The sequence below is a fragment of the Mastomys coucha genome, unplaced genomic scaffold (assembly GCF_008632895.1).
Source record: "Mastomys coucha isolate ucsf_1 unplaced genomic scaffold, UCSF_Mcou_1 pScaffold20, whole genome shotgun sequence".
NCBI classification, from domain to species: domain Eukaryota; kingdom Metazoa; phylum Chordata; class Mammalia; order Rodentia; family Muridae; genus Mastomys; species Mastomys coucha.
Window position 1 is genome coordinate 24,443,715 of NW_022196903.1, and position 27,506 is coordinate 24,471,220.

The 27,506-nt window shown below is 52.0% G+C and overlaps 1 protein-coding gene across 6 annotated transcripts; it reads right to left on the reverse strand.

Annotated features, from left to right (window-relative positions):
- Window positions 1-1,445: 1,445 nt before the first annotated feature.
- On the reverse strand, window positions 1,446-27,506 carry Kcp (kielin cysteine rich BMP regulator). 6 transcript variants are annotated; one of them, XM_031381368.1, is made up of 38 exons: window positions 27,410-27,506; window positions 24,958-25,124; window positions 23,429-23,618; window positions 23,263-23,339; window positions 21,969-22,065; window positions 21,760-21,842; window positions 21,460-21,553; window positions 20,385-20,473; window positions 18,824-18,917; window positions 18,656-18,735; window positions 18,486-18,579; window positions 18,128-18,213; window positions 17,976-18,057; window positions 17,611-17,763; window positions 17,429-17,535; window positions 17,261-17,354; window positions 16,518-16,691; window positions 16,335-16,417; window positions 16,136-16,229; window positions 15,880-16,068; window positions 15,487-15,657; window positions 12,925-13,101; window positions 12,121-12,206; window positions 11,777-11,867; window positions 11,567-11,649; window positions 11,384-11,477; window positions 10,106-10,279; window positions 9,763-9,845; window positions 8,909-9,029; window positions 6,976-7,055; window positions 6,664-6,763; window positions 4,909-5,051; window positions 4,501-4,673; window positions 4,309-4,420; window positions 4,113-4,214; window positions 3,393-3,557; window positions 2,034-2,340; window positions 1,446-1,872 (listed from the first exon to the last, which is right to left on the reverse strand). In XM_031381368.1, exons 1-38 carry the CDS (start codon window positions 27,477-27,479, stop codon window positions 1,655-1,657), a joined length of 4,677 nt encoding a protein of 1,558 aa, XP_031237228.1. In that variant the 5' UTR covers window positions 27,480-27,506; the 3' UTR covers window positions 1,446-1,654. The 6 variants fall into 6 exon arrangements, with proteins under 6 accessions (XP_031237228.1, XP_031237225.1, XP_031237227.1 ...); XM_031381365.1 differs by having other exon boundaries at window positions 11,567-11,867; window positions 12,956-13,101; XM_031381367.1 differs by lacking the exon at window positions 27,410-27,506 and having other exon boundaries at window positions 24,958-25,435.

Here is a 27,506-nt window from a genome sequence, read left to right on the forward strand (position 1 = left end):
CTTTAATAGTCATGAGACTGAGGATTCCTGGGAAGGGAGAAGATGGGAGGCTGAGGAACGATTTCTTGCCCCTGCCAGGAGCCTGCAGGACATTTACCTGCCTGTGGCAAGGTCAGCACCTGGGCCAGCCAGAAGAGTGCCTCTACTGGCACGTTTTGCCCTGTCTTTGTTTCCTGGCTCATGATGTAGGAAGGTTGTTCCAGCAAATAATCCCCATTGTTGCCATCCAATGCCCTCACCAAGGCCCAAACCAACACGGCAAGCCAATCTTGGATTGCCTTCAGCACTGAGAGTCAAAATAAACCTTTTCATTTATAAATTTAAAAGCTTTGGGCACTTTATTATAGCAATGGAAAGCTGACTAAGACATCCTGGACTCTTTACAGCCCATGTATTCTTGTCCTAAGAAGCCTTGCCACCCTGGCAGGAGAGGGTGGTGTCAACTTTCCTCTCTGGCCCCCAAATGAAAATGGCTTCTCTCTTTGACAGAAGGCTGAGCTGGAAAGGATGGGTGGCCTCCAACTCAATTCAGTACTCTGTTGCCTAAGTAAATAATGAAGGGCTTGGCTGCATCTCTCCTGGGGCAATTAGCCCTCACTTACCTTATATTAGGATCATTAGTGACAACAGAGTTCCCTGATCTTAGAACCAAGATTCCTAAAACTTTTTTGTTTTTTTATTTTTTTTCAAGACAGGGTTTCTCTGGGCTGTCCTGGAACTTGATCTGTAGACCAGTCTGGCCTCAAACATAAAGTTCTGCCTGCCTCTGCCTCCCAAGTACTGGGATTAAAGGCATGCACCACTACTGCCCAGCAAGATTCCTAAAACTCTTAAGGTCACATAGCTCATATAAGACAAAGAAAACTCAAATCCTGGGTCTTTTCTATTCCAAAACCTTCTCCTACAATGACATCTTGGTAAGCCGTTTTTACTGTCTGCATGTCCACCTCACGCTGTCTGTGAACACACACATGTGCATACACACGTGTTTCTAAGGGTTCCCTGCATATGCACAAACACTGTACACGTAACTGTACTTTCAGTCTAGGCATGGAGTCCTGTGTCATCAGTTCTTAGAGTAACCAAGAAGATATTGAAGCATTCAGGACTACCAAACCCAGAAGAAAGAGGAAGGCTAGGCATGATTTGTGTCTCTTTTCGGTGGCTCTTCAGGCCCTGCAAGTTCCCACATGGATCCACAAAGGGTCTCAGACAAGAGTCACAGGCCATGCCTACCACACAGACTGAACACAAGGCAGAGACCAAGGCACCTGAGTTATCCTTTCCATTTCAAAGTTTCCAAGACAGCACCAGGAAGTGGCCAGTTGGGGCAGCCCAGGGATACAGACATAAGGATGGATTAAGGACTCTGACCACTGGGCCCCGAATTCCCAGCAGCCCAGTCTCCGACTCAAGTGCCAGGAAGAAGTACACACACAAGGAAGTCATGGGCAAGTGTAGAGTTTATTCTTGTGTTTTGATACTGTGGATGCCTGGAGGACAGGCCTAGGATCCCGTTGCCTGAGCAGGGCAGTCTCTACTACTGCTTCCCAAGGGGTAACTTCTGGCCAGAGAAATCCAGGATATGGATATTCTTAACTCAGGGTAGAACCGTGGGCTGCTCCTGACTGGGAGGGGACAGGATGTGAGCTGGCTAGTCTCCAGTAAGCAGGACTGGTGGGCAGGCCTCAGGTGAGATGCAGTGGCCTTCATGTTCCACCAGGCCTGCAGGACACTGGCAGCCTGGAACACAGGGCCTCACACAGTAGGCTTCCAGCTCCCCTAGGGGTATGTGCCGGTTGAAACAGGTACGAGGACAAGGTGGTCCACACTCAGCAAACACAAAGCCACGGTCCACAGGGCAGCCCACCACTGCAGACAGAGAAGAAAGCGATGTCCCAGAGGTCCTCCAGAACCCCTCTAGCTGTTACGCCACACTTTACAGGCTCCCTGTGCCAGACTTGAGTCTACTGGGCTGCCCCGCCTTTCTGTACTCTGCCCTCCATCAATGCAAACTGGTGTCACCCCCTTACCACAGAGTGTAGGACCCCTCCAGGCAGGAGTCACCCCTGCCTGGCGACAGTGGCTAGTGTAGGCTTCCAGGACATCACAGAGACAGGTGTCAGCTGAGGAGCCTAGTCCACAAGCACACAAGTCATATACACAGGCAGCAAAGAAGGGTTCTGGTGGCACCACAGCATGGCAGTGGCTGAATGGTGAAGTCTTCAGGATCCCACATCGGGCATTGGCCTCACGCCTGGCACGGTAGCCTGCTGCCCGGCACGGGTTCACCTCTCGGCCTGCAGAACACGGCCGGCCAGGCCCTAGCCCCTTTGGGACCTACATAGAGAGAGCAACCATGATGTGAAAACATGGCTGGCAAAATTGAGCAGGATGTGTCATGCTCCTGTAAGCAAACTCTCTGCTGTACCCCACTACAGAAAGAAGAGGTGAGGGCCAGCTGGGAAGAGGAAGGGGATTAACGGGGAGAGCAGGAGAAGGTGACGGGGGGGGGGAGGTGATTAAAATACATTATATACATGTATGAAAATATCAAAATGAAATAAATTACTATGTATAAATAATATATGCTAATTTTTAAGGGCAAGGCATACTGGTAAACACCTATGATCCCAGCATTAGAAGCCTGGGGCAAGAGGATCCTGGGCTAGATGTGGCTAGACAACATGTTGAGACTTTGTGTCAAAAAACAAAAAGCAAAGGAATCAAAGCTGTCCCTTTAAGAACAGCACACACTGGGCTGTGGATACAGCACAGTTGGAAGACTGTCTACAGCACAGAGCCCTGCCTTTGTCTGATACCTTGCACGGCATGAAACACTGGAAATGGGGGTACACTCCTGTAATCTTGGCGCTTGGAGACAGGCAGGAGGACTAGCCATTTAATGCTATTCTTGGCTACATAGAGAGCTCATGGATAGTCTGGGTTATGTAAGACCCTGTCTCAAAACAAAACAGAAAGAAGCAAAAGTGCCCATGGAGGTGCGATCCTGGTTCTCGGGACGCTGGGATAAGAAGGTATCAGGCTGGAGCTCAGTATGGGCTACCTAGCAAGACTATATCAAAACCAAAAACAATAAGGCAGCAAAGAAAAGTACCATCTATGTTCATCTTGTCTTCTTTTGACAAATAAACTAAGGCTAGAGCAGGTAAATGACTCATTCACAGTTCCACAGCCAGTGAGTGACAGAGTATGCTCTGGGGATCCAGGTGACATGGTTTCCAGCAGGCCATCTGCCTCTTCTGTTAATCAAGGCAGGATTTAAGCCTCCTGCTTCCATGACAGTGCAAAAGTCTGTCTTGGGTCCCCTAGCAGGGGCCTGTACCCAGTTCCTCTAGACTGTTGCAACTTTTTGCTCCCAAGCTACTCACCTTCCAGCTGTTCCCAAATGCAGCCTCTGTGGGCAGGAGCCTCCCATCCGGACCCTGCAGATCATCCTGGGCAAAGCCATTGAAGTTCCCACAGAGACCACAAGTCTGGCCCCGGTAGGAGCTGGGAACTCTCACCTCCACCTGGGATTGCCCGTCCCACAGCACCTGTGCAGAGAGGCTTGCGACTAAGGAGAGGGAAGGACGGAGACCCCCAAGGAGCTCACGTGCTAATGTGATAGTCTCCCTGCTGTGGGATGGACAGGTGCACACTGCTCATTAAGGGCCACTTCCCTAGCCTGTATACATTGCTATATGGCCTTGACCAAACGCTGGTGGCACGGAGAGCTGCCCAACGCTCCTGGGCATCTTTCAACTGGGCTCCAGGTGGAAGAAAACCCTCTTCCTGAGAATCACTGTCTTGGGGCCTTAAGGAAGGTAGACGCCATTAGAGTTTGGATCAAGTGCACACAGCTTGGGTTTGTAAGTTATGGCTCAGGCTGCAAGCAAGAGATCAAGTCACTTTTCCACATGGGAGTTGGGAGGGTCCTCAGAGACTGCCCAGAACACCTTAACTGCCTCCTGATCCCCACCAACTTTATCCACTCTCCCACTCCTACCTTCTCCTCCCACCCAGCAGGAACAGACACCTGCTTTGAAAGTTACAGAAGGATTAGCAGTGCTAAGGCTCCAGGACCACCCTGTTTTGCCCTCTGGCCACACCTGAAGCCCAGGCTGGGCATGCAGGATCACAGTGTGACCACGAAGCTCAATGTACAGCAGTGGCTCCCGGAGGAAGGGCAAAGTCACTGTGTGCTGGTCCACCTGGAAGAGGGGGAGGGGGAGGGGAAGGGAGGGACCATGTCGAGTCAGACAGGTGAACTGTGTAGCACTAGCCTTCCCTGGGTCCTTGGCTCACCATGACAGTCCTGCCCTGCATCAGCCTCACAGCCACGGTTCGCAAGAGCACTGCTACCTCTTGGGTCCAGGCCACACCCTTCCGGCCCCGGTCATCATTAGTCACGTGCACACTAAGAGGAGGAAGGGCCCAGGTGCCAGAGGTCAGAGGTGCCAAATTAAGGTGTCAGAGAGAAGGGAAAAGGGCTCTTACCTGAAGTCCTCGCCATGGCAGTCCTTGGCCAGCACGTAGCTGCAGCTGCCCTGGAAGTGCAGCAGGCGGCCATCGAAGGTGCGGTAATGGGGGTCTCCGAAGGCCATGCAGGAAGCCGGCCGGGGCAAACAGCGGGGACAGCAGCTGCCGGGACTCAGGGCAGGGACCTCATCCTGGCCTCAGACCCAAAATAGTCAGTCATAGGACATTCCCCTGTCAAGTCTCTTGTCTGTCGCTGTCTGATCCCTTGAACTCAGGTTCACCCCCTGGTGGTCACTCCAGGAACAGCATAAGCCCTGGCTCCACTAAGAAGTTCATGGATGGCAACTGAAACCCAAGCCCTCATTGCTCTGGGATGGTAATGCCCGTGTGCCCTGCCGCCCTCCCGCCTTGAACCAAGGCACTCACCCGGCCACATGCGAGCTTCCTGCAGCGCTGACTCTGGCAGTGCACAGTACCAGCCACACAGGAGCAGCTGCTACAGGCGTCCACTGCCCACTGCTCTCCAGAGGCCACCCAGTGACCCTGATGCATGCATGACTGGGTAGGGTCTGAGGAGAAACGAGACAGGTTCAGTGCCCTACTCAAACACAGCAGTGTTTCTGGATAGACATCCACTTCTCCTTCTTAGACTGTGTGGCGGAGGATCTCAGCAGGAGAGTGATAGGTGGAGAGTCGGTAGGACACCAGCAACACTTGCATAACCTGCACCTACCACACGTGATCTGAGGAACAGTGGGCAAAGGGAGGCGGGTCTAGCACCACCAGCAAATATGGGCCATGTGGGTGACTGGGGTACTGTTCTGCTGGACAAGGAGTTAAGGCCAGGCTCCACTCCCACCTGCACTGTTGGGTGTTCATGTAGGGCCAACAGAGAGGACTTACCGATGTTACCCCTCCTCCATCAACACATCCCTCACCTTGGCACTGCTCGAGGCCTGTGCCAGTTTTAGGCACCTTTAGCCATAAGGACAGGAGAGCTCTTGGCTCTTGGCTCTCCTCAAGGTACACTCCACATGGCCCCACTAAAGACAGACACCACTGTATAGGGATTTCCCACAGGAGCCAGGCTGTGGCAGTTTGAGTGAAAAATAGCCCCCCCCCCCCCCCATAGAATGACAGGGAGTGGCATTAATGGAGGCGTGGCCTTGCTGCAGGAAGTGTGCCACAGGGGGAGGGCTTTGAGGTTTTACAAGCTCAGGCCAGGCCCAGTGTGACTCTCTCTTCCTGCTGCCTGTAGGAACTCTCAGCTACTTCTCCAGCACCATGCTTCCTGCCACGATGATAATGGCCTTAACCTCTGAACCTGTAAGCCAGCCCCAGTTAGTTCTCTTTATAACAGTCATGGTGTCTCTTCACAGCCAAAGAAACCCGAACTAAGACACAGGCCATGACGTGTGATTTCTGTGGCCTTCTGAGTAGGGTCTTAGGCAGTGCTTCTTCCACAGTTCCTCTGTCCTACGAGAACACCCAACAGCCCAGGTGGGCATAAAGCCGGGGCCTCAACGCCTCACCCAGCACAATGCAGCTGCTACTCATATGGCCCCTATTTGCTGGTGGATGTTAGACCTGCCTCCCTTAACTTACCCACTTGTCCCCACGTTACAGGATAGGTGCGGGCAATGCAAATGTTGCTTCCAGCTTTCCACACCCAACTCTCCTGCCAAGAGCCTCCACCACACAGTCTGTAGAGGAGGAATGGATGTCCTTCCCAAAGCATCTCCCATCTTAGAACTCATTGTTTCATTCCACCAGCACCCGAGGGTGCTAATTTCTTCAGCAAGCATCCAGAAAGCCTGGTAAGTCTGTTAGGTATTAGACCTTGCACTCAAGCTGGTTGCTCATGGAGTCCTAGAGACCCAGAATGCCAGTCCCTGGAATCCTCCACTGGGCTGACTCCCACACCTGGAAAGTGCAATGTCTACAGTGAGCCTGGGGTCCTCAAGGCCCCTGAAAAGTCCTCAGGCTTAAGAATGCAGGGTTCGGTCCCTATTCCTTCTGCCTCATGGGTTGACTCTCCACTCATGTGAATAGCTCCTCTATTTCTGCAAAAGCTTGGAGGCAACATTCTAACGGCAGACCTCAGGGCACCCACAAGTGCCACCCCTTCCCTCCTCCATCCCGGGCTTCTCTCTGATGGGGAGAACAAGTCTGGCCACTTACCTTTACACACAGGGCAGCAGCTGCCAGGGGTTGTGTGGCGCTCCCACAGGGGACAGCTGAGCTCAGGACAGGCCTGGCGAATGCAGAGCCATGTCATATCCTATTGTGACCACAGAAAACACAACATGGAGAAAACAGCCGACCTTGTGGGGTTCTGGGGACAGAGTTGGGGGCAGGGTGCAGGCAGGAGATGATACTCAGGACAAATGTCAGAGTGAGCAGGAGCTCAGGAGCCACTGAGGGGAAGGGGCTCAGCCTCAGCTCACAGAAGGGGTGGAGGGCTCTGAGGGTCCCCACAGCAGGAGGACTCACCTGACACTGGCAGGTGTAGCAGGGGTCCGGTGGCACCAGCTCAGACCCCAGCAGGTCCTCTGTGCAGTTACTCAGTGCCTCTGTGAAATCAAGAACCCAAAGTGTGGTGATCAGGTCAGGGGACAGGAACTGCAGTCTCAGCTCTGTCCTCAGAATTCTTGGTCTCAGACAGACAAACATCCCCAGAACCTGAAAAGTTTGGAACTTTTTTTTTTTTAAAATAGCTGAATGTGAATGATCCATGAATTTGCATGTCATCCTTGCACAGGGGCCATGATGATCCACACAGCAAAGATACCTGTCCATTACTAATCCAATTTTAGTATGTGCCCTCCAAAGCAGGCTTCTGAGCCTCTTGGGAGAACTTGGCTATGCGACTAAGGGAGGAGGGGCTGGAAATGGACAGCTCTCTCTGCATGCTCTCACTGAGCATGGAGCATGCCAGGCTACCTGTCCTGTCCTTGTCACTTCCCTTCAAATAATCTCCCAAAAGGGGAAGGAATGAGGCAGCCCAGGTTCCACCAACCAATGGACAAATTAATTTACTTCTCAGAGTCTCATTGTTTTTATGTGTAAAAAGGTGCTGGGCGCTGGTGGCACATGCCTTTAATCCCAGCCCTTGGGAGGCAGAGGCAAGCAGATTTCTGAGTTCAAGGCCAGCCTGGTCTACAGAGTGAGTTTCAGGACAGCCAGGGCTACACAGAGAAACCCTCTCTCAAAACAAAACAACAAAACAGGACTAAAACCATGTCACCTGCCTGGGTCACTGTAAAAATGAGATGAGATACAGCTTATTAGACACACCAAGTAGTGCGTGGTATGCAGTAGGTGCTTAATAAAGGAGGCTGCTTCTCACCCCTTGCAGCTCATCCTACAAGTGCTATAAGGATAGATCCTCCCGATGGAAGGCCGTGTGGCTTTACACTATGAATGGATTGAGTACTCCTGAGCTGTAACTAAAACATGGCTCAGGCGAAACCGTATGTACCCCCACAGAGTTGTATGTCTTACGACATATGTGTGTATGTTGTACACAGTAAGAAGTGTAAGAGAGCAGAGGGGTGGCATCCCCAGCAGAGGACCCTGCCTGTGTGTGGGAAGATGTGAGGCCGCAAAGCTGAGCCATCACCTCAGGAAGCTGAATCTCACTGACTTCACTGATAACACCTGGCTTCCACAACAAAGGTGGAAGGCTGGGCTGAGTAAACTCCAAGTCTTAAATCTAGGAAACAGCTGTGCTATTTCACATTATTTGTAATTAAAAACACAACTCTCTTTACTCCCACAAATTTTTATGTTGTTGTTTTTTTCTTGAGACAAGGTTTCTCTGTGCAATCCAGGCTAGCTTCGAACTTTGAGATTCACCTGCTTTTGCCTCCTGAGTGCTGGGATTAAAGGCATTCACCACCACAGCCCACCCTCCATCTTTATAAATTCTTTTTTTTTTTAAAAGATTTATTTTATTGTTATATGTAAGTACACTGTAGCTGCCTTCAGATCTCATTACCGTGAACCACCATGTGGTTGCTGGGATTTGAACTCTGGACCTTCGGAAGAGCAGTCAGTGCTCTTAACCACTGAGCCATCTCACCAGCCTTCATAAATTCTTATTCAAAGAAAAGAAACAGAATGGCTCTCCGTATCCCCTCAATGCCCCTTTGCCTCAGCTCCCAAAGAGCCAGAAGATAATCACTACCCTGCAGTGCCACCTACCAGCCAGGCTCCCCGCCTACCAGCCAGGCTCCCCGCTACCCCCAGCTTGCAGAGCTGCTTTGGAGTAGAGTAGAGCTAGCTTTGCCAACTTAGGCAAGAGCTTCCAGAACTGTCTGCTTGAGTCAGGAGAGGCTGTGGGAGTAGAGCTAGCAGACTCTACCAGCATTTCTCCAGAGAGGCAGCCCTGCCCTCCTAGATTACCCCACAGCCTAGGACTCACGGGCACAGGCAGGACAGCAGTGCTGGGGGCCTGGAGGAAGAAGCTGGCTTGGTGGGCAGCCCACCAGACTGGGGCACTGCCGCCGGTGACAGTGAAGGCTGGGAGGCCCCTCACGCTTCAGCTGTGACAACAATGAGCAGAGGTGAGTCCAAGGCCATGGAACCTGAGCTGCTCCCGAGCGCCAGGATCCCCTGTCTGCTGCACCCGTGTTTTTGGGTGCTGTGGACATGTCAGCTTGCTCTTAATCTGGAGATGGCGTTCTTTACTTTTTCAAGTTACGGGGGTCTGAACCATCATGTGACCTTTAACCCTTGGGCACTCTTCATCCCATCCTCCCACTTCACTACCTAACTTACAACACCATTCATCATTATTTTTGGCTTTGATGACAGGTCTCATGTAGCCCAGGCTGGCCTCAAACTTGATGTGTAGTCAAGGCTGGCCTTGAATTCCTGGCCCTTCAGCCTCTACCTCCCCAGTGCTAGGATTCTAGACATAGGCCGCCGTAGCCTGTGTATGTGGTACTGAGGATTGATCTCAGGTCTTATGCATACTAGGCAACCACTTTACCAACTGAACTACATATCCCTGCCCTCATCATTACATTTAAAGTAGAATGTGCACACTTTCCACGTGGGTTCTCATTACCCCTGAACACCACCATCCCAAAGACCAGCCAGGGGTCCATCCCCAGCCTCCCCACTCAGGCCTGTGCCCTGTCTAAATCCAGGCCTGCTCCCACTCACTAGGCTCAGCCTCAGTCCTGGGCCCAGAGACACCTTCTGATCCCCATGGTCTTGCTCCATGAAGTTTGGAACCCTAAACTTCCAGCCCCACATCCTGCCCCCTCCTACCTCGCAGACGCACACTTCACACGGGTCTGCCCCAGGCTGGAAGCTCTCCCCAGGCTCATACTTCCTGCCCTCATGCTCACAGCCTTGAGGTAAGACAAGAACAGGACAGAGCAAGAAGCCCTCCCGCTGGCCACAATGCCCAGTGGGTGGCGGGTTCCTCCACCCTCCACTCCTGCTCCCCACACCCTGGGGCTGAGGAGTTTAAAAGGATGGCCACTTCTCCTGAGCCCCCACCCACCCACCCACCCCTGCCACCCAGCTCAGCATAAAAGCAGGGAGGTGTGGCTGCTCATCCCCCACCCAGCGCTTCACAACCCCCACCCCTACCCCAGGTTCCTAGTACCAGAGCATGGAGGACAGCAGTCGCTGGGCCCCTGCTGGGGCCAGTCACAGGCGCTGACACACTGGACTTGGGCACAAGTGATGATGCCCTTGTGACACAGGCAGGAGGAGCAGGGGCTGTCTGCTGGCACCCAGCTGCTCCCTTCAGGATGCTCCTCCCCACGAGTGAGGCAGCCTGTGTCCCAGGCAGGCAGGTGTAAGCTCTGAGTCTGAGATCTGGACTTCTGCACCCCTAAACCTCACCTGTGGTCAGCAAGACATGGAGGTGCCAGGAGGGGACCCTGCAGGGATGTGGCATGGATAGAGGCTAGGGCAGAATTCATGTCTGTGGAAGTGTAAGGAGCCACTTGCTTGTTTGATCAAGGCTGCAAGCAGCAGGCACTATCTACGGGAAGCCACCCTGCAACACTGGTATGCAGCAGGCATGTCGTAGGTACGCATGGAATGAATGAATTATCCTATCACTATCCATGTGCCCCCAAGTATCTCTCCTAGCCTCAGTCTTCTCCTATATTTAATGGGAATCATATCTATCCTGCCTTGTTTACAAGACAAGAGATGCTGGACCAGTTCTGGATGAACTACACAGGGTAGGGTGAGAGGCAGCAGGCTGGCCAAGAAAGGTTGAGGTTCTCGAGCCACTGGCCAGAACTGGTAAATCTTGACCCTGATACCTGCCACTGAGCAACTAGGCAAATTATGTTACCTCTGTCATCTCTTTTTTTCCTCATCCTTAAAAAAAGGGAGGAAGGGGACCAGGGAGATGTCTTAGTCGGCAAATGCACTGGACACCAAGATGGACCACCCGAGTTAGATCCCCAGGACCCATGGGGAGAAGGAAGATAAAGGACTCCAGTAAGCTGCCCTCTGATCTCCACATGCAGGCCGTGATGTGCCCCCCTCCAAACCAAAATAAATGAGTAAATGTAGTAAAAACAGGGTCGAGATATCATTTATAGATAAGATATCTGTGCTCCTTAAAATGAGGTGCTTGTGTGTGTGTGTGTGTGTGTGTGTGTGTGTGTGTGTCTAGTGCTTAGCTCAGGGTTTAGTACATTGTATATACAGTGCTCAATAGATGTTACTAACGATGATTATTATGACTGGGAAATAGGGAGAGACAGATGAAGAGGAATCAAGCCTACCCACTAAGGATGTGCTGCTCTGGGGAAGGGAAGACTGACCATTGCTTAAGGGGACAGCCAAGAACTGAGGCGAGAGAGGCAGAAGGAGGGCTAGAGAGCCAGGGGCTTCAGTGTGAGTACAGGGTTAAGTATACCTGTGCATCGAGGACAACAGGTCCCTGGTTCTGTGACCTGAAGCAAGCAGGGCAGAGGCGGGCACTGAAGCCTCATACAGCTGACCTGGCCAGCCTGCAGGCAGGAGATGCAGGGTCAGGTTTGCCATAGAGACTCCGACCCAGAAGCATGGGCCACCCTTCCCCAACCTTGCTTGCACATACCAGACAGCGGCATCGCTCACAGCTGCCCTCTGGTCCCTCAAACTCCTCCCCATCTTGGTGCTCCCGGCCCTGAGAGAGGCAGCCTATGGGAGACACACTTCCTGTGGGAGGGGGCTCTGTACCACCCTGCCCCACCTCAGACCTGACAGATGGAGATGGGAAAGAGCACAGGTGCCAGGCACACAGAAGGTAGTGGCAAACCATGCTCACTGCGACAAATGGGGCAGAAGCAGGGGCCTGGAGAAGGATGTGTGCAGGGAGCCGGAGGACACGGCTTCTTTCGGCAGCGCATAGAACCTTCCTGGGGGAGAGATCACACTGTTCCTTGGATGTCCAAGTCACCTTCAGGTCAGGCTGTGCTACCAGAGTGGCAGGCACCGTAGTGCACTTATCCAGCCCTCTCCCCTGGCTGGAGACACCTGATCCCAACCTTGTCCCACCAGATGTCATGAGCAAAATACGTTCATCGCAACCTAGGTTGCAGACAGCTCTTTCCAGTTCAGAAGGGAAGACAAAGGATGGGAAGATGGCAAGACCCCAGAGATTCAGCTCACCTCACAGGTACAGAGGGAGCAGGCTGGGTCAAGAGGGTCAGGAAGGGTCTCTCCAAGGGCAGCGGTGATCCCGTGGTACAGGCATCCTGGCAAAATGGAGAACACAATGGGAGGGCCACTGTCACCAGAGCCCTCCCCTGCCACTTGCTTGAACACACACACACACAGAGCCATGTTGAGGACTGCCCTCACCCCTAACACACACAGTTTAGCTAGAGATAGTATGTCAGAGGAGGATGGGAAGGCAGGAGCTGGAGGGAAGGTATCACCCAGGCTACAGGATTTTGCAGAGATCTGCTTGTAGGAAAAGGCTGGAAGACAGTGGATGGGAAATAGGGGTGAAAGGCCAAGGAGTATGCCCTGCCTGCATGGGAGAGGTCAGGGTGGCACAGGCATGCTGGATAGGTGGCCAGATGGGGTGGGTCAGAGAGGGTTGGGCAGGAGAAGCTGCCCCTCCTGGTTGGTGACTCAAGGGTAATGGGAGCCACTGGACAGTTTTCAGGAGGGCGAAGTTTTAAGAAGGCAGTAAGACAGTTTAAGAGTAAGAAAGCTTAGAACACAAAAGATCAATGGGTGAGGTGACAACGGGGACAGAGAGGGCAGAGCATGCATATGGGAATTCTGAGGAGATAAGAGAATGTACAAGTGCACAGGCGTGTGTGTGTGTGTGTGTGTGTGTGTGTGTGTGTGTGTGTGTCAGGGTCGAGTTGATGGGGTTCTATGGTATACAAACTTCCGGCCCACTGATGCTCAGCCACCTGTGAACCCTGGCAGGACTGAGGAGGTGAGGGGGTGCCCTCCTACCCTGGCAGATTGGACAGCAGTGCTCGGGTACCATGAGTGGGTGGCTGCAGGCTGGAGGCTCACAGGGCCGGCGGGTGCAAGTCACAAAGCCTCCAAGGCAGGTGCACAGGTTGCAGGCTTCCCGGGGGTCTGGGAACTCCTGGCTGCTCAGATAGGAGACCCCCAGATACTCACAGCCTATCAGAGGAGGAGCCAAAGAGGAAGGCAGAAAAGGGGCAAGAGGAAAACAGTCATTCCCTGAGCTTGACCTGGGGGTCTAGGAGTGGGGCTGGGTCCAGGTTCTCATAAAGGAGACTCAGTGGGATGGGGTTTGGTCTGGCCACAGGGCAGGCTTTTCCCCCTGTATCCTGAAAAAATTCCATCTATAGGGAAAACCTACAAGGCTCTGTCTACAGGATTAAATGCTCAGTGGGCCATTGCTAGAAGGCACCAATTCTCCTGGACTAGAGTTAGGGATACAGTGGTGTCAGCTCAAAGGTAGCCCGTTCCCAATACTCTGTCAAACCCAGGTTGATTAAGGAGAGGGGGAGCCGGGTGGTGGTGGCGCATGCCTTTGATCCCAGCACTTGGGAGGTAGAGGCAGGTGGATTCCTGAGTTTGAGGCCAGCCTGGTCTACAGAGTGAGTTCTAGGACAGCCAAGGCTACACAGAGAAACCCTGTCTCGAACCCCCCACCCAAAAAAAAAGAAAAAAAGGAGGGGATACCCTGGCCTGCACTCCCCTATGACACTGCTTGTATCCCTTTTTTTTTAAAGTGGCTCAGCAGTTGTTCCTCTTGTAGGTGACACAGAGGACCTTATGTGGTGGCTCAGGATCATCTGTGACTCCAGTTCCAAGGAATCTGATATTCAATTCTGACTTCTGAGGGCATTAGACACCATACATGGTACACAGACATAAATGCTGCCAGGACACTCATACACACAAACTGAAATAATAACTCTAAAAAACAAACAATGACAACAACAACAAAATAAAACCCAACCAGGTGAACAGGTTATAGTAACACACACCTATAATCCTAGCATTTGAGAAATGGAGACAGAATAATCAGGAGTTCAAGGCCAGCCTTAGCTACACAGTGATGGGAGGTAACAGGGTGGCTCAGTGACTAAGAATATATTTGCAGTAAGCACTAGGACCTGAGTTCAGCTCCCAATACCCGAGAAAGCAGTCAAACAGGGCTGGCCACACAGCTACAGCCCCAGCTTAGTGGACACAGAGACCAGAAGGTTACGGGGGCTTGCTGGCTGCCAGTTTAGTTCCAGGTTTAGTAAAAAATCTTGTTTCAAATTAAAAAACGAAGAGTTTGGATTTTTACACACCCATAGACATAAAGTACACTTGTACACGTAAAATTAAAGAGTTTGAAGTCTAACACACATACACAGATATATTAGATTTTTTTTAAGTTTATTCATATTTTTATTTTATGTGCATTGGTGTTTTCCCTGCATGTATGAGGGTGAGAGTGCCAGACAATGGAGTTAGACAGCTGTGAGCTACCGTGTGGGTGCTGGGAATTGGTCCTCTGGAAGAGCAGCAGTCGGTGCTATTAACCACTAAGCCATCTCTCCAGCCCCCCCGATTTTTCTTTGAAGAAGAACCTCATATCACTGAGGCTGTCTAGACTGCCTCAGTCCTAAAATGTAGGCACGGGTCACCACATCCAGGTAGAATTTAGCAGTATTGTGTTTTAATTGTATTCACTTATTGGCAATTTTCTATTCGTGACAAGTCTAATTGTTTCCATCTAATCCATCTAGGGGGCTAATGAGATCGTTCATGGGTAAAGGCATTGCCAACGTGCCTGATAATCTGAGTTCGATCCCGGGGAACACATGGTAGAAAAAAGAACTGATTCCAGTTGTCCTCTGACCTCCACCCTAACTAAATAAAATTAAATTAGCATGTTCATTTGAAGAAAGTCACTATATAAATAAAATTACATTTGGTAGAAGATGCTAAAAGAAGTTGAGTTTGCTGATGGAAACCTATAATCCAGCATTTGGAGGGGGGAGGAAGGAGGAGCGGAACAAATGGTATTCTCCATGAGATAGCAAGTTGGAGGCCAACATGGGCTACATGGGACCCTGTCTCAAAAAATAAAGATTGCTAAGATAACGTGTAAGTGACAAGGAGTGGGGAGCTTTTATAGGGCTAAAAATTAGCTTGATGGGATCCAGTAATTTGCCCAAGTTCACACACCCAAATTATTTGAGGACAGGAGAAAATTCAGGCATCGGTGCAGGACATTTTGCTGTTGTTGGGTTTTTTTTGATTGTTTTGTTTTGTTTTTTTGAGACAGGGTTTATCTGTATAGCCCTGGCTGTCCTGGAAGTCCCTATGTAGTCCAGGCTGGCCTCGAACTCAGAGATCTGCTACCTCTGCCTCCCAAGTGCTGGGATTAAAGGTGTGTGTCACCACTGTCCCTTTTTTTTCTTACTGTAAAATGTATTTTACTATTTTGATCTACTTTGGGGCAGTGAAGAGGAGGCCAGCCCGGTTCTCTAGCCCCACCAGTGTGTCATTGTCATGTTTTTCCCCCCGACCCCCACTCACTATCACAGATAGGGCAGCAGTCTTCCAGGGCAGGAAAGGGGCACTGTGCAGGGGCACAAGCCCTGGGCTCGCACTTGACGCTGCCCTCCCAGCAGAGGCACACGTGGCACGCGACACTCGGTGATGGAAAACGCTCCCCACTGGCAAACTCCTTCCCCTGATACAGGCAGCCTAGGCAGAAGGAGAGTGACTGGGGAGACCATGGTGGCCAGACTGTGTTAGTGGACCTTCTTCCTTATCCTTATGTTCTTACTAAAATACCCAGGTAGGAGAGAAGGAGGACCCCTGGGAAGGTACATCTCTAAGTGGGGAGCAGGGTATTAGGGCTAGGAGATCGGAAACAGATGGCAAAGTGAGGGGGGGTTGCCACCCAGGGTGCCACAAAGGAGGTACCATCACAAGAAGGGCAACAGGCACCCTGGCGCGGGTGGGCGCAGGGCGCAGGAGGGCAGGGCAGCCGCTGGCAGGACACCGAGCCGTCCAGACAGAGGCAGCGGCTGCAGGGGTTTCCGGGTTGGAAAAAGTGCTCCTGGTGGTGGACGAGGACTGTATTCCCTGACTGTGGGCAGTCAGCAGGGGCATCTGAGGAAAGAGTGTGTCAGGTCCCGCAAGGCAAGAGGAGCCGAGGGGAGGGGTAAGCGATGCCTACCTGGGCACTGCGGGCAGCAGTCACCCGGAGTGAGGGCTGGCTGTGGACAGGACAATGGTGGACATCGATGCGCCAGACACTGTACATTGCCGTTCTGCGAAATGGCAGACCAATGAATACAAGTTGGGGTTAGTGTGAAGTGGCCCCACCCCTTATGCATCTCCCACCCCTTATGTGGCTCCTCTGGTCACACACTCACCAGACAGCGACACAGGCGACACTGATCAGTGGGATGTGGGAAGTCCGCTCCGTTGGGGTACTCTTTCCCACCAAAGGCACAGCCTGAAGAGAGGGCAGCCATGGGCCGCTGACCCCCAGGGGTAACTACTTGTGGGGGAGTCCTCCATGCCAGGTACACCCGTCCCCAGCCCAGGCTCCTCACCTTTGCAGTCATTCCTGCAGCAGGTGCCTGGCAGTGGGTGACGGCAGGGGGCGCTGGGACAGGCACGGACCTGGCAGTGAGCTTGGCCTTCCTGACACAGGCACTCCTGGCAGGGGTCTCTTGGATGAGGGAAGCGCTCCCCATCTACAAACACTTGTGCCTCCAGGACGCAGTCTGGGCAGTGGACAGTGGAGACAGGAGTTCAGGCAGAAACTGACAGTGTTAGGTGTCATCTGCACCTTCTCCGAGGTTCCCAGAATCCCGAGCCACCAGTTTGGAGGTTGTCTCCAACCAAAGAAAGAAGGCTGTGTGTAGCAATGCGTATCGCTCTCGCAGGTGTGGAAACTTTGAGTCTCTTTCTCTTTATTTGCAGATATGTGTCTCTGAGGGTGTTGAGAAGGAAAGCTTACACACGTGTGTGCCTAGGACACATATCCATGCCCACGGGGACTGTGTGGGTCCCATTGTATCCCCATTGAAGGAACCTGCGTTACTTGGGTGCATTGGTGAGTTCATCTGAGAATATGCAGGGTGACAGGGAAGGGTGGTCCCCTAACACAAAAGGATAACAAATCTTTATTTCCCTCCTGCCCAAAACCCTGTGAGTTCCAGAGAGGTTTTAGTTGTGTGGGACCCAAAACACTTACGAAAGCCATCGCTTTGGAAGATATCTGTTGCTCCCACTGGGCTGTGTGATAACAGGGACTGGGCCCCAAGGTCAGTCAGACGCAATAAATGCATACCTGGGCACTTGGGACAGCACTGGCCTGGTCCATTCTGGGGCTTGGCACAGGTTGTGGAAGGACAGGTGATCAATGAACACCTCACAGTCCCATCCTGGAAGCAGGGAAGAGGCTATGGGTGGGGCCCAGGAGGGGCTCTGCAGTGCAGCTGTAAGCCTGGGGATGTACCTCACAGGAGCAGGTCTGACAAGGACTGTCCACGTCTGTGAAGTTCTGCCCATTAGCATACACCAGGCCATGGTAGGTGCAGCTTTCGCAGCTTGGGCAGCAGGCACCTAGATGGGGCAGGCTGGTCAGGGTGGGTCGGTCAAAGCCAGAGAAGACAAGATAAGATCTGGCCAGGCACTCACCGGATGGCTGGGTAGGATGTTGGCAGGGTACTGGGGAGCAAAGCACAGCCATGCACACGGGCACTCCGTCTTGGCAGGAACAGGAAGTACAGGGCTGGTCATCTGGCTCCCACTGGATGCCCTCAGCAAACTCCTCACCATTGAGCACACAGGCTGCAGCAAGGAGGTCTGTCACCATGGCAACCTAAATACCTTCATCCATCCTTGCTCTTCCCAGCCCATGGGGCACCTTGGTTCAATGCCTCTGCTCAAACTCTGAAATGCCTAGTAGACTATCCTTTCTGGAGTGGAGTTCTCCCCTGAACCCCACTCCATGGTAATAGTGCCCTTAGCAGTTGCTCCCCAACATACATACACACACACACCTGAGCAGAGCTGGGGGCCTGAGGCAGAGTGGACACAGGGGGTGACAGGGCAGTCCTGTTCTTCACAGGATACTTCACCAGCCTAGGGAGAAGGCTAAGTGAGAAGCCTTTAAGGACTGACCCAGAGATGTGTGGAAGGTAGGCTCACTCACCTGGCAGACACACCGAAGGCAGTGGCCATTCTCTTGGAGGGTGAAGGTCTCCTGGCTCCGATATTCATGTCCTTGGTATTTACAGCCTGGACAGGAGGACAAGGGACTGGGGGACAGAACTAGTGGCTAAGCAGGAGGCATCATGCCACTCCAAGGCATATTATCCCCATCTTGAGGAAGATTGCCTAGGCATGACCTTTGGGCCACCACAGAGATGTGAGCCTTCAAAGGAGAGGTAAGGACTCAACTACGGGGTAGGGGTGTAGGTGCAAGGCAAGCAGAGCTCACCACTGTCCAGAGCCTGTCCCTAGTTGGTGCCTGCCCCCTGCACAGTGAATGGTGACCCTGCCCCACTCACCATCACAGACAGGGCAGCATTGCCCAGGAATCCTGCCTGGATATCTGCAGGGTGCAGGTGGGCAGGGCAGAGGCTCACACTGGACACTCCCATTCTGCCAACAGGGCCCAGTCAGCAGGAAGCAGGCAGGTCCTGAAGCCAGGCCCTCCCTGCCAGGCAGCCATACTCACGGTACAGCGGCAGCTGGAGCAGGGGTCCTGGGAGGCCACGGGCTCCCCACTGCTGTGCTCTCGCCCATTTAGGAAACAGCCTGTGGGAGAAAGGTGCTCAGACAGGAATCACTGCCAGCCATCAGCTCTTCTGGTCTCTCTAGAGACTCTGTCCCACTCCTGACTCACCATCACACACTGGGCAGCAGGTGCCTGGAAGGGGCCTGGCAGGGTATGGGCACAGGCTGGCACACTCCCGCTGGCGGCACTGAATGCGGCCCTCCTGGCAAGGGTAGGCAGAGGAGAGACCCCCAGAGTTCAGCCAAGAAAGAGAATGGCATTAGACTCCCAGCCGTACACTCACTGGGTGTTCTTATGGAATGAAATGCATCTCTCCAGATTTGTAGGTGCCTCTGAAATGGCCGCCTCTGGTACCTCAGAGTTGAAGATGTGGTTAGTTAGTGGGGTATTACTGGAGTAGGCTGCCCCCCTAATCCAACATGAGTTAGCATCCCTATAAACAAGAGGAACTCAGATTCAGTTGTCACTAGATCTCTACATCCGAATCTGAGTTCCTCTTGTATCCTTCTCCCTGTGAGTATGTCTGAGTCTGAGTGGGGAATGCACTCACATACACAAATCCACACTCAGACATGCACATATTTACATAATTTAAAAAGAAAAAAGTAAAGAAAGGAACTGGAGAGATGGCTCAGCAGTTAAGAGCACTGACTCTTCCAGAGGTCCTGAGTTCAATTCCCAGCAATCACATGGTGCCTCACAACCATCTGTAATGGGATCCAATGCCCTCTTCTGGTGTCTCTGAAGACAGCGACACTGTCCTCACATACATAAAATAAAATCTTTTTTTTAAAAAATGTAAGAAATATATTTAAGAAATGTAAGAAATATATTTAAAAGAAAAAGAAAATCGAGGCCAGCCGTAGTGGCGCACAGTTTTAACCCCAGCACTTGGGAGACAGAGGCAGGCAGATCTCTGTGAGGTCAAGGCCACGCTGGTCTATAACATGAGGTTCTGTCTTAAAAAAAAAATCTTTATAAATGAAGCATAAAAATAAACCTTAAAAATATATATGGGTGCTATAGAAGTCAAAGAATGCTGATAAAGACCAGAAGCCAAGAAAGGCACAGTCCCCCCTCTCCCCAAGTCAACCAAACCTCCCATCCTTGGGTCTTGAACTTCTGGCTTCCAGAACCATGGACTGAATTCGTGTTTTTTCAAGTCGTTAGTTACAGAAGTCCCAGGAAACTATCACAGAGGTACATCCAGCTTATACTTTTTTTTTTTTTAAATAATGACAGGGTCTTACTATGTAAGGCTAGTCCTAATCTCATGATTTTTTTTTTCTCTCTGCCTCTTAAATGCTGAGACCAAATGCATTTGTCACCACATCTAGCCCATAATACTTCTGGCCGGCCACATCTTAAGGGATCCAGTGTCACCGAATTAGATAGCCCAACTGTAACCCTCACTCCCTGGAGCTCTCCTGCTCTATTGGCTCTCCATGAATCCATGAGCTTTGTGAGCCAAGATTACCAGCCTGCTGAACAGAGTGGGCACACAGGCAAGCCCACCAGGTTGCATGCTCACGGGGCCCACACGCAGTTGACCGTATCTCTGTCTCCTTTCTGTGCCTGTAGATGTGGCCTATGGAATGAAATCTAGAATCCAACAGGCTTGGCGGCAGGGCAGGGTGAAGGACAGTCCAACGGCAGCCCCAGGACTCACCAGGCACTGGCAGATGCGGCAGGGGTCTCCAGGAGTGGTCCACTCTTGGCCATGGTCCCTCTGAGAGTTACCTTCTGTGCAGCCTGGGGCTGGGGACAGAGAACAGGCCTAATGGGAATCATCTTGGGCCCCATCTTGCCTTCATCTCCACCCTCCTCTCAGCATCCTTCCTCTGACTCTCAGGGACTCTCAATGTCCCAGGCAGGGAACGGCCTTCATTGCTCCTCAGCCTGATCCTCCATGCCTTCCTAAACAGCATAGCAACCCACTTGCCCCACGGTGGTGGCTGCTCCTTACCTCTCCTCCCTCTTAGCATTGGCCAGTCCTACCTATGATAGAAACCTCCTAACATATACATTCACAGCTGAATCCAAGCTTTCTTTGCACATGCAGGCCTCTTCCCAAACACTCCTGCCTCCATATCCCCACCCCAAGCTAACTGTTTTTTATCCAGTGTCACTCGAGCCAGAATCCCCCTGGAATGCCTTCCTTCTGTAGGACTTGGTCTCCTTTCTCTTAGGTTTACAGTACCTGGTCCCTGCTTCTGCCTCTTGCCTATGCAACTCTAGAGTGTCGATGTGACTCAGAGTCGCCATCTAGTGGTAATCTCTGAGGGAGACTCTGGGTCTGGGCACCCAGAGCAGATGATAGTCATTGATTATACAACACCAGAAGGTATATCACACGCACCCTACAAATACACAATGACTTAGAGTCATGGAACTGACTAAGAGGCAGTGGGAAGTTTTGAACTCAGGTTCTGTAGCTCCAGGATGTCCTGGACTAGCATTACTCGCCCACTGATCAAGCATCAGTCTGGAAGGGAGGGCTCTGGAGTGGAGAACTAGGGATAGTCTGCTGGGGACTCTACCTTAAAAAAAAAAGTGACACAGGGACTAGAAAGATGGATCAGTGTTTAAGACTTCTCTTCCAGAGGCTAGGGGTTTGATCCTCAGCACCCACCTCTCCACAGGCATGGTAACACATGGTGCACAGACATGCAGTGTAAAACAAAACAAATACCCATACACATTAAACTAATAAATAAATAAATGAAAGAGTCATGGGTTCTCACCTAGGCAGATTGGGCAGCAGTGTCCAGGCCTTAGGACTGGATTGAGGCAGGGGCTTGGCTGGCACTTCACAGGCACACATCGAACCAGGCTCCTCTACAATGGACAATGACCTTAACACCCCTGGGTGTGACTTCCAGTGGGCTCAAGGTGGGCAGGTGTCCAGTAGGGATGAAGGGAGAAATCTCAATGGCACCAGGCTCAGAAGGTATGTTCAAGGCTAACTATGACTAACATAGCAGGATGGGACAGAGAGAGTCCAGAAAAGCAGGCCTGGACCGAGGCTGCCTGCACTAACTCACCAGGCAGGAGCACAGGAGACATGGGTTGGAACTGGACAAGAAGCTGGTCCCTTCTGGGTGGAGCTGCCCTTCGTACTCACAGCCTGGAAGGATGACAAGGAGTCACCAGAGAGCCTGACAGGTGGACATAACCCAGAGGAATGCATTGTCTCAAGTAGGTGTGGCCCCACTGAGGGTGAGGGGAGGAGGGGGAAAGAATGGGAGGTCACCTGGCCGGCAGATGGGGCAACATTCTCCAGGTGGGGTGAAGCTCTCCAGACAGTTGAGCTCAGAACATGAAGGCCCCTGGCACTGCACAGCTCCTGCCTGCAGAGCAGACACCAAGCCCTTCCTTGAGCTCTCCCCACCATCCATGCTGGGGTATTCTGCAGACCTCAAAGGTCTTAGAGGGCTACAGACCCAGATGCCCAGAGGCATGGCCAGGCCTAGGGTAATGCAGAGTAACAGGGACATTAACAGTGGCAGAGGCTAGACCCTAGTTCTCTTACCTGTCCAGCTTGGGCTACCCAATAAGATTCAAGCTACAGTGTGAGATCCTATCTCAAGAAGTAGAAAACAAACAAACAAACAAACATGGTGGTGCACACTTAGGATGTAAGCATTTGGAAGACAGAGACAAGAGAATCAGAATTTTAAGGCCAGCCTCAGTAACATGAAATAGCCTCAAAACAAACAAACAAACAAAAACAAAAAAAAAACAATTATCATGTGGGTATATTTGATATATTTAAAGAATCACATTTTATTTGAAATTCAGATTTTAGAAAGCCCAACTAAGAAGAAATGAACTCGGAAGGCTGAGGCAGGAGGAAATCTGTGAGTTCGAGGTCAGCCTGCCTACACAACAAGTTCCAGGCCAGCCAGTGCTAGATACTGAGACTGGGACTCAAACAGAAGCCTCCTACAGAGCCACTGACTTCCCTCACCCAGCTCTCTGCAAGTCACTGGTGTCCTCCCAGTCTCTTGTTACTCCATGGGATTGAACTATGAGTGGACCCTGCCTGTAGCCCCCTGCCCTCTCTGGCCCTGTGCCTAGGCAAGAGCTAGAGAAGCCTTCCAACTGATCTCTGCATCTATTCCGTACCACACAGATCCCTGACACTCTTTTTAAAGCATGCCACACTTTAGCCCTTTTGGACTTCAGTAGGACCCCACGGCCTGCAGAAGGAAAGCCAAACTGATGACTGCAGTATCCTGTCTCTTCTGGCCTTGTTAGACTCCTGCCTCATGTCTCCCCACCTCTGGACCTGAATATGGAGGCCTCTTAAGCATTCCTCTTTCTGGTACAACCCCACCAAGAAGCTTTGGGGACCAACAAGTTTGTGGAGACTGAGCTCCCGGAAGTAGAACCTGTTGGAATCCCAAGGTCATAGGTGAAAGTTGGGGCAGAACGGGCAGAGAAACTCCATGACACAACTAGTAGAGCATGTCACTGAGGGTTGGTGAGAGAGAGACAGGTGACAGTGACAGGTGCAGGATATCCAGGTGGTCTCAAGCACTCACCAGACAGTGGCAGGTGGTACAGGCATCTGGAGAGAAGGTCTCCCCATGACCATAAGACTGACCATTGTGGCTGCAGCCTGAGGTAGAGACAGCGATGTCACCTGAGATCCCAGTTCCTTCTCCAGGCCCCCAAATAGGCACGATGGATAGATGGGTGAATACTGACCACGGCAGTGGGGCAGGTTGGGCTGGGGGCCACAGTGTGTGGTCCCATCACGGCACACGCAGGCCGTGCAGGCATCAGGCTCCCAGCGAGCTCCTTCAGGACAGGTGCAACCTGGGCCCCAACACTGGGGGGAGATGGCGCAGCACTCGCAGGACTCCAGCTGCATGACTCTGGCTTGCAGCTCCCTGTTCTGGGGAAAGCAAGAGTGGGAGGTGGAAGGTTCAGTTCAGCTTCCCTCAGGGACAGTTTTCTCATGGATTGTGAGACGGAGAAACTGAGGCAGGATGAGAAGGGTTCCTGAGCAGAGGTGGGTACCCTCCCACCAGCATGTTTCAGGGAAGGTAAAACTACTCCTTGAACACAGAATTTCAGAACTCGTTCCATGCTCCAATAACTACAGAGTAATTTGGAGTGGGGAATGAACCCTGGCTGGTGGTTACTTGTAAAGCTCAGTCTGGTCTTAAACTAATGTCAATCCTCCTGCCTCAGTCTTCCAGGTGCTGGTACTACAGGCATGCATCACTCTGCCTGGCTTTTAAAGATGTTTATTAGCTGGCCATAATCTTTCCTAGTGAAGCCTTATGCTTGGCAGTATTCCATTCTCTTTGCCAAATCCGTGAAGGACTATATAAGTCCAGAGGCTCTACATTTCTGTTGTTGTTGTTGTTTTGGTTTTTTGTTTTTTGTTTCTTGTTTTTTGTTTTTTTGTTTTTTTCCAAGACAGGTTTTCTCTGTGTAGCCCTGGCTGTCCTGGAACTCACTCTGTAGACCAGGCTGGCCTCGAACTCAGAAATCTGCCTGCCTCTGCCACCCAAGTGCTGGGATTAAAGGCGTGCACTACCACTGCCTGGCTCTACATTTCTAAAAGAAATTAAGACCAGGTCAGATAAGAACCTCTCTGTGTTTTCACAACAAAGGATATCTACCTTAGTGGTACGATCCCTGCCCAGCATGTGTGAGGACCTGGATTCACTCTTAAACATCATCAAAACAATAAGCAAACAAACAGACAAAACAAGGGCCGGGGAGATGCCTCAGTGGTTGGGATCAACTACTCTTGCAGAGGACCTGGTTTGGTTCCCAGCACACACATGGCGGCTAGTAACAGTCTGTAACTCCAGTTCCAAGAGCCTCTTCTGGCCTTGAAAAGCAGCAGACACACACATGTTGTGTATATATACATACATACATACATACATATATACATACATACATACAAATACCCATACACATAAGATAAAAATAAATCTCAAAAATAAAGTAACAACAAAAGTTGGTCATTGTGGTGCAACGCCTTTAATTCCAGCACTTGAGGGGACAGGGGTAGGTGGATCTCTGTGAGTTCAAGGCTAGCCTAGTCTACATAGTATGTTCCAGGATAGACAAGGGTATGATTAGAGAAACTGTCCCAAACAAAACAAACAATAACAAACCCCTCTATTTTAGTGTCTTCAGAGCTCCAAACTCAAGCCCTCCTCTTTCTCCCAATACACAAAGCCCGTCCTACCCCATCCTTGCCCCCACAGTACCTGCTTTCTGAGGTCAGTCACCTCTGCCTCCAGCCGTTCCAGCCTCTCCTCTAGGGGGCACCACTGCTGTTGGTGGGTCTCACCAGGGACCAAGGAGTGGGAGGGTGCCTGCTGCTGATAGTCAAGAATATCAGCAAGCCTAGGCTGCTCTCTGGAGACCTCTCCACCTGAAGAGCACAAGAACCTAGCTTGGCCTATAAGCAGAGGCTGCGAAGGTCGCCTGGGTTCTGTCCTCTGAACCATTCTGGGGACAAGGGTCATCCTGTGCTCCGTCCTTTCCACTTATATCTCCAGGGGAGGAGACGTGGTCGAGGAAGGTGCCAGAGAGGAAGCAAGGAGGCAGAACAACCATGACAATGCAGAAATGAGTGGAGGCAGAAGATCTGAGAGCACTGAAGTGGCCTACACCAATTTCCCAAAGGGGACACAGCAGTATCCCAACCCAGACGTCCCTGCAGCCTGCTCTGACTGTGGAGATCTTTAGTCATGGAGGTGGGGTGCTCAGACCATCCATCCACTGTGGGTCAGAGATAGTTCGGAGGTCTGACATGTTATGCTAGGATTAAGAGACAGCACAGGACTAGGTGGTGTTGGCGCACGTCTTTAATCCCAGCACTTGGGAGGCAGAGACAGGTGGATTTCTGAGTTTGAGCCCAGCCTGGTCTACAGAGTGAGTTCTAGGACAGCCAGGGCTATACAGAAAAACCCTGTCTCAAAAAAAACAAAAAGAGAGCGAGAGAGAGAGAGAGAGAGAGAGACAGCACAGGCTGAAATGCAGATGAGGTTGTGGGATACGTGCAAGAAGGGCTCTCTAAATAATTGGTGTGTGTATATACACATGTGTCCACTCGTCTATACCTGTCAGTAAAGGAACTGACTTGGGATAAGGTACTCCCCCCACCCCACTGTTTACAGGCATGTGGCAGAAGCCAGGAACCCCCATATTGGATGCAGTGGGCTCTGGAAGGCAGTGCTGGGCTGGCAAGGCCTCCACTAGATGCAGCACTCTAGGCACGGAGAAGACAGCCTGTCCTTGGGGTTAGATAACTTTATGTCCAGGAAGGAAGCCTGTGCCTCTGAGCTTGGGCCTGGGGTGGGGCCCAGCTACATTCCCTGTCACCTTATGCCCACTCCCAAGTCAGGAAGGTAGAGTCAAGGAGGCTTCCCGCAGACATCTAGGGAGTAGGAGGCTCCCCAGAGGTGGTGACCAAGCAAGGGGCTAAAGGGCATGGCGGGCTTTTCTTTCCACAGTGCCAACTCAATCAGGTCGGCTGGAGTAACCAAAAGGCTTTCTCCCAGGGACACTAGGCCTGGAAGCAGGGAGATGTCACCTACTCCTTCTTTATCCTGCCACCACCACGAAGAGGGGGACATTCCAGCCCAATTTCCATGGCTCAATGAAGGCCACCCCAACTCAGTTACTCAAGGCAAATATCTGGGGTTCAGTGCTACTCTCCTGTATCCCTTCGTTCCCATCAGTCTCTGGTTTCCCTCAGTTGCCTCATAGTCCACAACCTCTTCCCCTCTCCTCCTCCCCTCTGTCTTCACCGAAGCTGAAGAGAAAGCCCCTACTTCAGTCTGCTCCTCTCACGCAGCACAAGGTGCCAAGCAGCAAGCTAAGATTTCATCTGTCACCACAGCACTGCCCAGCTTTCCAATCCGCCCTACAGCTCTCCCACCACAGGTCCCAGCCCTCCTACTTTCACGCCACTAGCATCCCACCCAGCCTGTTCTCAACTTGTCCCCAGAAATTGCCACTGTCTTGCATGGTCTCTCCCCGCAACTTCCATCCACAAGGATGACGCTCCTGGACAGGGTCTCAGTATCGGAAACCCTTCACCCAAGTGTGACCTCCTCTAGCTACCCTACTCCTATAGCCCCAGCACCCAGTCAGCTCCTCAGGCTTTGCTTAAGCAGGCACAAAGGAGGGCGGCAAGGAGTCAGTCAGGGTGCCCTCTGGGATCCCCGGCTGAAGACAGGCTCAGTCCCTCTTCCTGAAAGATCTGCAGAAGGACCTGGAAGTGGCACGAGCCAGGTTGCTCCACAGAAACTGTCTTCGGGTTCCTCCTCACCCTCCTCCTACCCTGCTCTGGCAGAGATCATCCATTCGTGCAAGCTCCAAGACTTACAGCCTAACAGGACGAAGTCAGTTCTCACAGAGAGCGCTCCCCCTCCCCCTCTCCTTCTCAATACAAATAATTAACTTCAGATACCCAGATGCCAGGACAGCCTCTGTTTCACCGCTGCTCAGGACCACAGAAGGACCCGGCCCAATTCAGCAACCCCTGTCTGGTCGCCCTGCCCCCACCATGCTCACCCACCGACGGGGAGGACGGAGACAGAGAACCGAGGCCAGCCGGGGAAGTGCAACCCAGGCCGGGCTGGAGAAGTGGTCAGACGGTCGGATGGGCTGAGCCAGAAGTTGGGACACACCCAGGACGCCCCGACTCACCCCGTGCACCCAGTGCCAGGCTCCCGAGGTGCAGGAGCAGCGGGAGCAGCGCCGCCTGAGCTCCCGCCATGCTCGCTCGACCCGCCTTGCCTCTCTG

Bases quoted from the DNA above. Each gene is read 5' to 3' on its own strand.
- Kcp (XM_031381364.1), bottom strand. From the start codon at position 25,218: ATGACCCTTGTCCCCAGAATGGTTCAGAGGACAGAACCCAGGCGACCT. The intron at 16,230-16,334 runs GTGAGTGTGTGA...GCCATTTCGCAG, and splicing joins GTCGCCTGTGTCGCTGTCTG to AACGGCAATGTACAGTGTCT. The intron at 4,421-4,500 runs GTAAGAGCCCTT...TCCTCCTCTTAG, and splicing joins TGCCATGGCGAGGACTTCAG to TGTGCACGTGACTAATGATG.